Below are 14,504 nucleotides of genomic sequence, written 5' to 3' on the forward strand. Positions count from 1 at the left end.
CAATATTAATATAACCAAGAAATACTCTTGGTTATGACAGAAAAGACTTCCAAAATTGCATCCAGGCTGAGTAGCACAACATCATCAACAAGATATCACCCTGCCTTTGCCAAAGTGGAGATGAAAGGGAAGAGACGGAATCGATGAATTGCATTACTGAAAATTTTGGTCACGTCCATTTTTTTTTTTGCAATTAAGTTTGTGGGCTTCGCCTGCGGATCAGTTCATAAATTGAGTCCATACATCAATCTTTAATTGAGGTATCTACCATTAGCGAGCTAAGCAAGCTGTTAAATTATATATTAGTTAGTATCGTAGCGGAAGTCGAAACCTGACTATATACCTGTTTGTGGAAAAAAAAAATTTCGCGCGTATTCCCGGCCCCAATCTAATTAGGTGTAGGCGGGGTTGTAATTTAACGTACTTCACTGTGTAAAATAAATATGGGTGTTTGCTCTGAGTCGATCTATATGAGTTGAGTACATTAACGGGACTTGAGAAATGGATTCTTCACATTGGTAGCATTAGTGGCCATAAACTCCTTTTAAGCCGGATTGGAGGAAATTAACTCTTCCCTTTCTTCGTTCAAGCGGAGGTAAGAGTAACAACACAGGCGGAAACACTTCGTACGAAGTCTGGAAGCGACGATCCATTGTAGCGTTTCAAAGTTTGATGGCCATAGTACCATTAGTAAAAACACCAAGCACTGCAATTACACTAGCAACCAGATCAGGTCCACTCAATTGTACGATTTTCTATTCCCTAGTACAAATGATGTCTAAAGTTTAGCAAGGTTCTCAGAATTGACGGTCTAGCGCCGGAAGAAAGCAGCAACTCGCTTGAACTTTCCGAAGATTTCCATACTCCAGACAACGACTCAAGGGCACCGTGGTTGACGACTGTGAAACTAAGAGGCGGAAAATGACTGCAGCATCTAGCAAATTTATAACAATATTTGGACAAGGCCCGTAGTTACGAACAGGAAAGCATTCTTGAATAAACATGCTTCACTGATCTTTTCAGTTCACTCACTTTCGCTCTGGCCAACCAATAACTGAAAACGAAAGGAAGTGTCCCATTCGCCGATTGGGTACTTTAGGATCGGAGCTCGAGCATTCAGTTGTTATTATGGATCCCGTGCAGTTACTTCATATCTTAATGTACAATTTCATGGGCAGCGCGACTCCACAAAATAATGAACTAATGCGTGCAGCTTGCCTCCAACACACATCAGAGCAGCTACACAACCCTTAGAAAACCCGTCTGGCATTTTTAAGCTTGCTATGATCATGAGTAAGCATTGATCTGTTGTTTCGTTGTATATACGCAAACTTCACATAACCTCTCTTCGAAAGCAGTTTCTAATTCGCTGACAAAAATTTCCCTGTCTATCTCAGATCGCTCTACGTTGATCTCTGCAATTTTTTCCATCTTGTTGGCAGTAAAGTTATATCTGTATTGTGAGGATCACTTAAAGGAATTAAACAAGAACCTTGAAAGGCTCCGTCGTCCAGTCACAAAAATTGGGCACAAAACCATGACAAGCAAACAAGATGAAGAATTACACTTATAAATACCAGCTGTAATCGAAGTAAATATACCCATAGACCAGATAAGATAAAGGTTGTGGTATTACAGCTCGTGGTCAACGTTTACTTAAGGCTAATCAGTGCACGTCCTGATTTATCGGCCCTATCACAAGATTCAATCGCATGGGTCATTTTCTTCTATTGGTGTAGTGTGGGATGAATGAATGAAGTCTTCATTCAAAAATTTAGAATCAGCAGGCGTGAGTCTATATATAATTGAAATGATGAATGAAAATATGGTGTATACAATTTACAATCTACAAGATATATAAAAAGGAACCTGATTCAAATCGTTTCGCCGTGTTTTTGTCCGGTCACTCATTTTCCAGGGGCACCCAACGGATCGTTTCGGTAAATTATCTGTTCGGAAGGCCCTCCTACAATTTTCTAAAGGGAATTTTCACCTCGAACTTTCGTGGTATGGGAAATTTAAGGCCTAGTGTTTTCGGATTCATAAAAATGTCGTTTCGTGTACCGAAAAAAGATCAGCTAAGATTTTCGGAAAGGAAATAAGACCTAAGGTTTTCGGGAAATGGACAAAAATGCCCTAGTAATTTCGAAAAGATTGAAGTTCCCCTAGAATGACCGAACAGATAAAAATATTATAGCGCAGCCTTAAATGAACCTACAGAGCTTTGAAGGCACTCCACATAACCTAAAATGGCGTTTTAAAGGATCTGAGAGAAAACAGTCGTTGGGTGCCCCTGATTTTCTATGCCAAATCGGTCCGATTAATCGGTTTTTGTAAATTAACCCATAAAAGCGCTTTTCACGACGATTGCATTTCTTGTACAATTCAGCCTTTGTTCTACACTAGTGTATGCTTAACGCCGCGGTGCCCTAGGACGGTTGACAATGTTCTCGAGATGAGAGAACTGAGTAACGCACTGCGCAAACTTGTAACGTGTCCATACAAAAAACGTGCCGTCAAAGTCTTTATTTAATTCAAGTATAAAAAAGAATGCAAATCTTACTTCCATACGAAATTTGCAAGAATAGTAAGGGACACAATACACCTAGCGAAAGGTGGATAGTTGTATACAATATTTTAAATTAAACTATAAGAATGTTAACTATACTAAGCTATTGTACGAAGTGAAAGACAAAACAATTTACTCAAGAAAGAATGTGTTGACTAGTGAAAGTCTTGGACGCGGGTGCAATTGCGTTCGACGTAGAAAGAAGGCACTCCTAATTGCGTTTGTAGTCGAGATTGTATGAGACAGTCAATCGATCGATCAGCAAATGAACAACATGGAGCTAGCGACGTGTACTTGGCATCATCGCAGATTTTGCAGGGGCGGATGGCATCACCAGCAACTTGTGAAAGGAGGGAGAACCTGTGATCGAGACCATCGAACGCACTTCCTCATCATTGATTAATATTGGTAATTGAATTAAAATTATTTCATAGGCAGCGTTACACCTTAAATCTGGCAAAGGGATGTTTTACAGTACACAGCCCCATCCCCCTCCCTACCCCTTCACCCCTTCAGGAATGGCAAAAGAGTGGACGAATGTTTTGTTTTATTTTGGTGGTTATGCGGTGGTTGTGATTTACCTTTCAGTGTATTCATCACATGACTAAACATTTGTTTTTGTTTTGCATGTCAGGGAGTGACTCCTGATTCTTGGTCTGCGATTGCGAGGGGCATTGACATTTTAATGGGGACGAAACCTTTCTTAGGAATTCACTTTCTTTAAAAACTCTCATAGAAGACGTAGGACCCATTTCCAACGTTATTTTATCAGGAAATTCAGTTTCCTTGTTCCACTCATTCTTGTCAGGGTCATAGCATTCAATTGTTGTTAATGGGCGTATATTAGAAAGTGTTTCTCTATCGCGTGTAGTCCGATGGGACATGGATGGGAGGAAAGACCGGAAATAGGTGCCCAGTACATACAGCTTGTCATCAACAGATAGCACACCATTTACACAGCTTAGAGAAAACCCATTTGGGACTTTTAAGCCTGCGATCATTTGCCACTCATCTGTTGTTTCGTTGTAGACCTCACAAGTTGTCCTCAAAAAACATCTTCTTCCCAAAATGTCTAAACTTCCTTCTCCACCGATAACGAAAATTTTCCCGTGAAATGCAGCACCGTGGGCGCAACTTCTTGCTTCTTTCATTTTAGCTATTTTTTCAAACTTTTTTGCAGAAATGTCATATCTGTAGGCGTCTGCCAAGGCTGTCGATAAAGGCCAACGAACTTTGCCACCAAGGAAGTATATAAAATCATCCTTGTAAATAAGGCAGACGTTATATCTTGGAGCCCAATCAAATGACGACTCATGTTTCCAAGAGTTTGATTCATGGTCATGCTTCATGATGCTGGAAGGACAAATTCTTTCAAACTCAGCAAAGCGTTCACCAACTAACGCGTAAATTTCATTTTGACTTGTGACGAGTAGTTGAGACACATCATCCAGATGCTTTAATGACAGTGATGTCGAAGTGTTAGATAATGTATCGTAGCGTAACAGGTTGAAGTCTTCAACCGAGTCAGTTGGTGTTTGAAAATATATTTGAGCATGAGAAGTAAATGGAATATACCAGCGTGAGGGCATTCCGTCTGGCGCTGTACAGATTGCGTCCTGACGAGGAAAATAACAAAATAATTGATACTTTCCTCTATGTCGTCCACGAATAAATATAACAGGAACTTCTAGCGATTTTCTCGGTTTCAAGAAACATCTTTCATTGTTTTCAGATTTATTCAAATGATCCATGCAATCTGTGTCACATGTCACAAGTTTGTTTGTCATGATATTAGTGCGGAAGTAGTCACGCGATATGTAAACTACTCGAACGTGACGAAATAAGGTGAAGAAATATTTCTTTCGATCGACTTTGTTGTAAGCAATCCAGGCTAAGATGAATTCAAACACATCTTCCTCGGCGCTAACATTTATTTCGTCGCTTGAGATCCACATTTCAACTTCATTACTTGGCATGTTCAAAAATTCGTCTGTTTTCGCCAAGGTACTGAAATTTGCAAAGATAAAGTTTTTGGTGGCGGCAATGAGTTCCTCGCATTGATATGTCTCGCCAAAATGATAACGTGAAACACAATTCGAACAATTTATATCCCGTATTAAAACATCTCCAGCGAGAGACTTAAGTTGTGGAAGAAACAAGTAGTCTGCCATCGCGAACAGATCGTATGCACGGTCTTCATCCGATATCTGAACACAGCCGGTGTAAATAAACTCCAATATGTCTCCCAAAACAGACTCCGTGAGCATCTGTAAACGAACAACTCCTTCTTTCGACTCCCTCATGTCAGTGCTCATCAGCTTCTCAAAGAAAGGACTTGCGTTGGCCAAAATGTGCTTGTGAGCTTCAAATTTTTCACCATTTTTGACAATAATGGTAACGTCAGAAGGTGTATCGTTCGTGTCTGGTTTGAAGACGGGTTTAGACGGTGCACTCATGACAGAATTGAACTGGATTCGAAGGTTTTCGAAAGATGTTGTCGTATTCGAAGCTGTTGTGTTGTCCAATACCTGGTCGGTGACCACGAAGTTCTCGTGAGCCCAGTTTTAATTATCTCAGAGGTTGAGAAGTGAAATAAGACTTGCCAGGAGGAAGTAATTTTAAGCGTTCGAGCGATGACGTCCGGTTGCCATGGCAATAGGTCTTATCACGGTTTTCGACGCCTTTTTGCAACCTCGTTCCCAGGGTCTCTCTTCTTCCCGCCCCAGCGGGAGAGAGAGAGAGACCCTGGGTGAAGCTGGTCACGTGGCACCCAAAATCTGGGTGCTTGACACAATTAGTCGTTAGGGAGGGGTAGTAAAGTATGCAGTTGTCGCTTTCTCAGAAGGACGGAGAAGCCAGCAACGAACTTTACGACAACAAGCGGTTTTACAACCAAGCATTTCTACATCACACACTCACTTGAGACCTGGAAGAGGTTCACGTTTCTTCCACTCAGGTAGAGTGTTGTTAATTCAAAAGAATTATTTTAAAAACAGTCGTTTCGGACGCCAGAGGGAAACCGACAGACGATGGGGGACGCTTGAGTCAAAACCTAAACAGGCATGGTGATTAGAACAGAAGTATCGCTGGCTTTAATTACGCCTTTTAACAGAGCTCTTAATGGGGTGAAATGGGAAGGAAGATCAATTTTAGTATTGCCGAATGGAACACCAAGAATTTTTGGCAATAGAATGTAAGCAGGCGAAGTGTTCAAAAATACCAACGGACTGAAGCAAGCCGCGTGTGAATATAATTCAAAGGTACTTTTCGTCTTAGTTTATTTCCCATGTCCTTGACTTTAAGACGTAGTTAAACGAAAAATATTGAGCTCAGAGCGCTGATTGTGATCGAAAACAATGTATTTATTCACAGGAAATCGGTGACCAAATATATATTCAATATTGTGCTTCGCGAATTACATGTAAATAAACAGAATACTGAACAAGAGGAATGTGCTTGTATTTTCTTGAGTGATGAATTATAATGCTGTTACTGAAAGAATTTTTATGAGCTACATTTCATTTCATAGAGCAAAAGATGTACTTTAACTTATTACCGCAGTTTAAGCTTGAATAAAAGCTATTTCTGGTACAATTCATGGAATCAGTTCCAACTAGTGTGGATAAATTACTCCGATTCAAGTTGTAGAATTTATGATCAACCTCTGCTTCATTGACCGTTTGAAATTTCCTACATTGTACTTAATATACGATTTTTGCAGACGGCATGAAACTGCGCCAAATCTCTCGCATTTCGCTTGCTTCAAATCGCACCCGCTTGAAAATCTCTGATCGGCTCTTGCGAGTGAAATAATTGAACGAGTGTACCCCGACTGGGGAGAAGTTTGTCGTGTGCTGTCACGTGACCAGCTTCACCCAGGGTCTCTCTCTCTCTCTCGCTGGGGCGGGAAGAAGAGAGACCCTGGGAACGAGGTTGGCCTTTTTGACGGGAAGGCAAACAGTTTTGAAATAACAGTGTTTACGGTATGGAAATCCGATGTTAAATAATTTTCATAAAACATCGCTTCTGAAAAATTCATGAATTGGAAACTTTTGGCACTAAGAAAAGGATTTTAAGGACAAAATTGGAGGGATGTAGCTGTGACAGAAAGCGTCCAGTCGTGTTTTGAACTTTCCATACATTTGTCTGTATAGCGAACCAGCCGTGAACTGCTACTAAAAATAGTTCGCAGGAAAAAATATAGGGGAATGTATGGAAAGTTCAAAAAACGACTGGACGCTTTCTGTCACAGCTACATGCCTCCAATTTTGTTCTTAAAATCCTTTTTCTAGTGCCAAAAGTTACCAATTCAAGAATTTTTCAGAAGCGATGTTTTATGAAAATTATTTGACATCGGATTTCCGTACAAACACTGTTATTTCAAGCCTGTTTGCCTACCCGTCAAAATGGCGTCGAAAACCGTGATAAGGCCTATTAACATCACCTATGTAATGCATTATTTTTAAAACCAATAGAAGGTCATGTGCTCGTTATTCGAGGCCGAAAACGGATGTCGACCAGTATTTGCGACCGCACTTATCTTTCTTTCTTCTTTCGAGTTCCTCATGTTGCGAATCGGAAATGATGACGTTTCTTGTGGTAGAAGACGTTTGTTTTTGCTCTAAGTTTCCGTAAGAGCTTTCAAATTTTGTTTTATGGCAAAATTCCCTTTTCCCTGATGGTTTTCAATCAAAACCGTACTCAACGCTAGGTGTTGAATCATCTCTAGTGAAACATCTCTAGTAAGGCTCGGTGACAACAGATTTTTTTTTAACTGTAAGTGCCGTGCAGGAAAAGCGACACATTAATATTTAACTTGGGGAAACTTAGCTCGCCAACTCGTTAGCTTGCAGGAACGGAATCTCGTCACAAATTCCTGGTACCTTATGGATGTTCTGCAGTTGAACTTGAAAGGACAGAAGAGAATCACACGAAGCTGGATCAACACATGTTAATCAAAACTCAGAACATTGTCTTAACAATTATAAACAAGGTGTATTTGAAGGTAGCGAAGCCTTTCTAACTGGTTTAAGAAGAACTGCGAATATTTAATACTAGAGCTACAGGGAAAGTTTACTCTCTTATGTCAGGAAAACTAATCACCGAAAAAAAAAACAACCCCTTATTCTGTTACCAAATATTGTCCTATTCTGAGAGGCTAAAAAAAAAAGGTCAGCAGGTTTAAACAAAATTCATGAAACGTCTGTACAATGAGTAGTCATGGAAGGAAATTTTCTTCAAAACCTTCGGATCTGCTTCAATGGACAGCAGTGAATCACACATAACTGGAGGCTAGGTACGCAGTTTAATCTTCAAATTGATTCTTCACACTGGTGGCAGTGGTGGCCATTAAATACTTTTAAGTCGGATTTGGAGGGAAACAAATCATCCCTTTGTTCGTTCAATCGGAGGTAAGAGTAAGAACACAGGTGGAAACACTTCGTACGAAGTCTGGAAGCGACGATGCAATGTGCTGTTTCAAAGCTTGGCATGGCCACAGTACCATCATTGAGAGCGATATGCAAAACTCACATCATATCACCAAGCACTGCAATCACACTAGCAACCAGATCAGATCGACTCAGTTGAATGGTTTTCAATTCCCTAGTACAAATGATGTCTAAAGCTAAGCTTTGCAAGGTTGTCAGAGTTGACGGTCTAGCGCAGGAAGAATTCAGCAACTCGGCTGAACTTTCTGAAGAGTTCCATAACAGACAACGACTCAAGGACACCGTAGTTGACGACTGTGAAACTAAAAGGCGGGTAAAAGAGAAAAGCACCATCTAGCATGTTTATAACAATATTTAGACAAGGCCAGTGGATTTGAACAGGAAGGCATTCTCGGGATTAACAGTTTCACTGATCTTTTCAGGCTAACTGAAACTTTTCAGTTCACTCACTTTCGCTCTTGCCAACCAAAAACTGAAAACGAAAGGAAATGTTCAAGGACGAAAAAGTCCGCCCTACAGCAGAGAGCGCCCTCAGATATGGACAAAAAAATTCAATTTGTTGTTAATAGAATACTTAGGTCAACAAAGCAGGGTGATTTTTTAGTAATGTGTTGACAAATCTTTCTTTAGTTAGCTAACAAAAACGGATTATTGAAACGGTTTTTTTATACACAGTTAAACCTCGCCTTGCGACCACCATTCGTAAGCGACCACCTCTTTCAGTGACCACTTTTCAAACATACCAAAATTTTTCCAGTCAAATCACTATAGTTGGAGAGTCTCGTAAGCGACAACTTCTTGGAGGCGAACGCGTCCACTTTTAGACAGTCTCCAATTTTGTTTTGTTTTTAACCTTCCGTAAGCGACCACTTGTCACATGCGTCCTGACATCTACTCCCTGTCGGAAGTTGGGCAATTTGCCTTTGTAACATTATGACATGTACACTCTTGGGTAGTACAGGGGACATGAATGTCACAATCGGAGGCACCGGGTTTCCCGAAATAGACCTAAAATAGTCTTACCGAATTCACCTTGTCCTATTCGCGGTATTAGGTAATTTATCACAGAAAACCCATCACATTGGATGGTGAAATACTTTGGCAATATAAGTTTGGAAAATTTAAAAACCTTTAGTGGCTACTCAAAGTTATTGAAAGGGTTTAGATGAGCATTGACGAATGGGGGTAATCTCTGGAGCTACCTAGCTAATCTGATGCTAATGAGTTCAAAATGAGACCCCTTGATCTTACCTCTCGTAAGTAACCACCTAGGCTACACATTAAGGGTGGCCGCTTACGGGAAGTTCGACTGTAATAACACAAAAAATGTTTGGCTCCTGTGTCAATGGGTATCTCCTGATCTCTAGATCTGAGGTTGTAAGAGTCTGTAACACTTCAAAGGAGACGAAACTTTTCTGAGAAATTGACTTTCTTTTAAAACTCTCATGATACACTCTCGAGCCACTGAGACTACGCCTATGAGGCGCTTCTGTTTTCTTTTTTCACTCATTCTAAATAGGTTCGGAGCATTCGATTGTTATTATGGATCACGTGCAGTTACTCATGTCTTTGTTTACAATTTCGTGGGCAGCAAGACTCCACAAAATACTGAACTAGTGCGTGCAGCTTGCATCCAAAACACATCTCAGCAGCTACACAACTCTTAAAAAACCCGTCTGGTATTTTTAAAGTTGATATGAGCTGCCATTGATCTGTTGTTTCGTTGTAAACTTCACATAACTTTTCGTCGAAAGGAGTTCCTATTTCATCGATAACAAAAATGTTCCCGTCAGCGGCGGCGCGTTGTGCCTCAGATCGCTTTTGTTTATCTCAGCATTTTGTTTTACTTGTTGGCAGTAAGGTCATACCTAAGAGCATCGCTTAGGGAAGTTAAACAGGAACTGTGGGAGACACTGCCACCCATTCACAAACATTGGGCATAAAATGACAAACAAACAAGACGAAGAATTGCAAAAAACAAATACCTGAGCTTTAATTCATCGAAGTAAATATACCCACAGAAAAATAAGACAAAGGTTGTGATAATACAGCTCGTGGTCTACGTTAACTTAAGGCCAATTTACACGCACTGATTTATCGGCCCGGGATCACAAGATTCAATCGCATGGGCCATTTTTTCTTTTTGTGTAGTGTGGGATGGAAATAGGCCTGATTCAAATCATTAGACCAATTTTTTTCCGGTCACTCATTTTCTATGCCAAATCGGTCCGATCAATCGGTATGTGTAAATTAACCCATAGAAGCGCTTTGCTTTTCACGACGATTGCATTTCTTGTACAGTTTAGCCTTTGTTCTACACTTAAGTGTTTGCTTAACGCCGCGGCACCGGCCTACGACGGTTGACAATGATCTCGAGACGAGCGAACTGAGCAACGCACTGTGCATACTCGTACTAGTAACGTAACGTGTCCACACAAACAGCATGCTTCCAAAGTCTTTATTTAATTAAAGTTTAAAAAAGAATAGAAATTTGACTGCTATACTAAATGGGGCACTCAAATTGTCCAAATTGGAGCGACATTCCAATGTGGCGTCAGATTACCCTCTGTTGGTCTTTGACTGATGAAAATTAACTGAAGCTGATAGTTTTTTGCAGTTTTTACTGGTGACATTTATCACGATTATTTTGGCCACGATCATAGCGGCAAAGGCGCTTCATCATGCGTTCGATCCGCGTGTAGAACTTTATTTTCAAGTGTCTAATAAACGTCAAATTGGCTGTTAAGAGATTGCGATTCATTTGTCGTTTCTGGTGCTCTGGAAAATATAACATTTTAATAGAATAATGGAATGGAATTATGGAATTTTAAAACAAGGGGCGCTTTCCATTCAACAAAAAAAACCGGTTCAAGATTTCAGAATTTCTGCTGGTCAAATGGAACGGGTCCCTGAACTTGTGAATCACGTGAGGAGGCTTACAATCAACCCAGGTCACGCGTGAACGATATTTTTGAAATTTGAACGGAGTTTAGAAATTTACATGTAAGTTTAATTTGAAAATCGCCAACGAGATTTCAGAGTTCCCGTATAAATTTCCCTAGCTTATTGACGGTATAAAGCTATGAATTTTTCTTTACATTGCAAAATTTTTTATTTAAAGAATAACAATTGTTTCCCTAGTATTTTGAATCTTTTTTTCAGTTAATGCGTCTTTTTCGGAACGATTTGCAGAGAAATGTCCAACATTCCATTCACACGTCGGACATTACAAAGAGAAATTCGAATGTTCATTTCATTCTTGGAAATACTGTTTACGCGTGACCTGGATTGAATGTAAACCTACCGTTGCTGGTCGTAGGTAAGTGACATTCGTGGTTTAAGAAAACGTCGAAAATCTCAGACAAAAAACCACAAGTAGAACATTGATACACTTCCGTAGCCATTTTGTTTGCGGCTCTTTCGGCTTACGTGACGTTCGCGCTCGGCCGGGGAGACTAAATCCGACACTGATCGCGAATGGAACACAGAAAATTCGGTAATTCCGGAAATTTCGGAAAGAAGGGTAAGCTCAAAAGGTAGTCCTAAATTTTCGGAAATTCTTTCCGGAACTTTTCCCGTTCCATTGGATTTCTGACCGGAAATCTCGGAAATTTTGACTGAATGGAAAGCGCCCAAGGTCACCTCATGTTATGCAGACGTATTCGTGATCATTTCAAGACACTTTCGATATCGTCGCATTTGCATTTGCAAATTGAGCCATGCATGACTGAGCTGATTGAGGCTAGGCATTATTGTTCTTTTAATGACTTGTAAACCCGCATTAGAGCAATATTGCATCGTCATCATAGCACACTGAACTGAGAATACAGCAAGAATTTATCACTGTCCTTGAATAACCCAGTTTCATTCAGTTATGGAAACACCGTCAACTGAAACTATTTCTCATATTCCGAACAATAAGCATCTCTTCTGGCCACAAGATGTCTGTAATCACCCATGCGACGTTACCTTAGTGGTTGAAGATGAGAAGAAATTTCAAGCTCACAGGAACGTTTTGGCCAAGGCGAGTCAATTCTTTGATAAACTTCTCAGCTGTGATATGAGGGAGTCCAAAGATGGAGTAGTTCGTTTAGAAATGCTAAATGAATTTGTTCTTAGAGACATCCTGGAGTTTATTTACACTGGCGAAGTTCAGATATCAGATGGAGACCGCGCACAAGACCTGATCGCCGTAGCAGACTACATGTTTCTTCCACAATTAAAATCTCTCGCTGGAATTTCTTTGACACAGAATTTAAATTTTTCGAATTGTCTTCCAATTTATCACTTTGCTCAAACATACCGTTGCAAGGAAGCCATTTCTGGCGTCAAAACGTTTGTCTTTGCAAATTTTAACGCAGTATCAACAAAGGAAGAGTTTTTGAATATGCCGATTAATGACATTGAAATGTGGATCTCAAGCGACGAGTTAAATGTTAGCGCCGAAGAGGATGTGTTCGAATTAATTTTAACGTGGATTGATCGTAACAAAGTGGAGCGAAAGAAATATTTCTCCGAATTATTTCGTCACGTTCGACTTGTTCATGTAAATCGTGACTACCTGTGTAGTAATATCGCGAAAAATAAACTTGTGAGTTGTAATGACAGCTGTGTAGGTCTGGTAAAGGACGCCTTGAGGTTTATTGAGTCCAACAACCATCGGTCACAAAACGTAAGGCCGAGAAAGTCCCTTGAGACTCCCGTAATACTAATTTTCGAGCCAGGACGAAAAGAAAATACTCTCTGTTATTTGCCCAGAGAGGATACTTGGTGTAAGGCGCCAAGGGCAATACCCCAACTCCAGTACAGAACGTTTTCTTGTGAGGATAAACTCTATCTTACAGCAGAATGTTTTTTTGGAGGTGATCTCAACCTGTTATGCTACGATTCACTTTCTGACTCTTTGACATCATTGACGTCAATATTTACATCATTAAAATTATCAAAAGGAGTAGACCCAGCGTGTCACATATTTGTTACGGGAGAGAACGAGATGTACGCTTTGGTTGCTGAACGCCGCGGAACTACTCAAATAAGGACTTACTCCAGTATCACTAAGTACATTCCAAAATTGAACAGGTGGGAAGATGTGTCATCATTTGATTGGGATTCAAGAAGGGGGATCTGCATCATAAACAAGGACAATTTCGTTTATTTTCTTGGTGGTAAGTGGCGTTTTAGTTGCCTAAGGGATGCTTATAGGTATGATCTTACTGCTAACAAGTGGGAAAAAATTGCTGAGATGAAGGTAGAGCGATCTGAGGCACAAGGAGCTGTTGCGCATGGGAAAGTTTTTGTCATCGGTGGAATAGGAACTCCTTCTGACGACAAGTTATGTGAAGTTTACAACGAAACAACAGATGAATGGCAACTCATAGCAAGCTTAAAAATACCAGACGGGTTTTCTGAAGGTTGTGTAGCTGGTCTGATGTGTGTTGATGACAAGCTGCACGCAGTAGTTCAATATTCTGTGGAGTCCTGCTCCTCGCGAAATTGTAGATCAAGACATGAAGTTACTGTTCGGGATCCAATAATAACAGTTGAATGCTACGATCCTAATCAGAATCAATGGAAAAGGAAAACTGAACTACCTAATAGACGTATAGTTTCAGTGGCTGGAGCTTGTTCTATGAGAGTTTTTAAAGGAAGCCAATTCCTCAGAAAAGTTTCGTCGCCCTTGAAATGTTCCGGTCTCTCAATACCTGGGAATCATCTGGATCAGGAGACACCCATTGGCTCAAAAGTCAAACATTTTTGCTTAATCACGTAACATAAAAACAGTTTGTTTAATCATCTTTGTTTTTTTTTTTAGCTAACTAAAGAAGTATTCGACAATGATTAAAACACCATCTTTTCAGTACTGCTATTTTAGGAACAACTCTGAGGCATTTTTTCCATGTGAATGGGCTCTCAGTTGTAGGGCCGACTTTCTCATCCTTAAGCACTTAAATTAATCTAAATCGTTTAAAACCTTGTCATCGCTCTTTGAATCAAGTAATATACAACCTTCTCTCTATTTGAGGGTATTTAAGAGCGACGCTCCCTTAGAGCTACATATTCAATTTTTATTTAAAAAAAGATTTCGGTTATAACTCATCCATCAACTTCTCTAGGCAAAAAAAATGTGAAAAATAAATAAATAAATCTAATTTTCGAAATTCAAAGTGGCTTGCGCCAATAAACGAACTACTCAGCGGCTAATGACTGAATAAAAGCATGGTGGACAGTGAATTTGGTTCAATGCTCCTTGTTCCAATGCGTAATAAAGGAAATAAATGCATCGATCGTGAAAACGGGGCTTTAGAGCTAACCGCTGTTGATGAGAGAAACCCGTGCCTCAGTTATGCTTGACATCACAAAAAAAAGAAGAGAAGCCAGTGTTTCTGATTCAAATGCTCACAATTCGGTGAACTGTTTCAGTGAAGAAAAACTAATTACTCACTGGGAGGTAGTCAGGAAATACAAGACGGATTTACATTTCATTT

General features: G+C 40.1%; 2 protein-coding genes across 2 annotated transcripts in view; both read left to right on the top strand.

Annotated features, from left to right (window-relative positions):
* LOC146453961 (uncharacterized) overlaps positions 1-14,504 on the top strand; it is a 119,734-nt gene that overhangs the window by 96,408 nt on the left and 8,822 nt on the right. The window lies entirely within an intron of this gene.
* On the top strand, positions 11,830-13,846 carry LOC146453968 (kelch repeat and BTB domain-containing protein 12-like). Its single transcript, XM_085095995.1, has one exon. It carries the CDS (start codon positions 11,894-11,896, stop codon positions 13,787-13,789), a length of 1,896 nt encoding a protein of 631 aa, XP_084952121.1. The 5' UTR covers positions 11,830-11,893; the 3' UTR covers positions 13,790-13,846.

The sequence above is a fragment of the Pavona decussata genome, unplaced genomic scaffold (assembly GCF_977016875.1).
Source record: "Pavona decussata unplaced genomic scaffold, jaPavDecu1.1 SCAFFOLD_321, whole genome shotgun sequence".
NCBI lineage: Eukaryota > Metazoa > Cnidaria > Anthozoa > Scleractinia > Agariciidae > Pavona > Pavona decussata.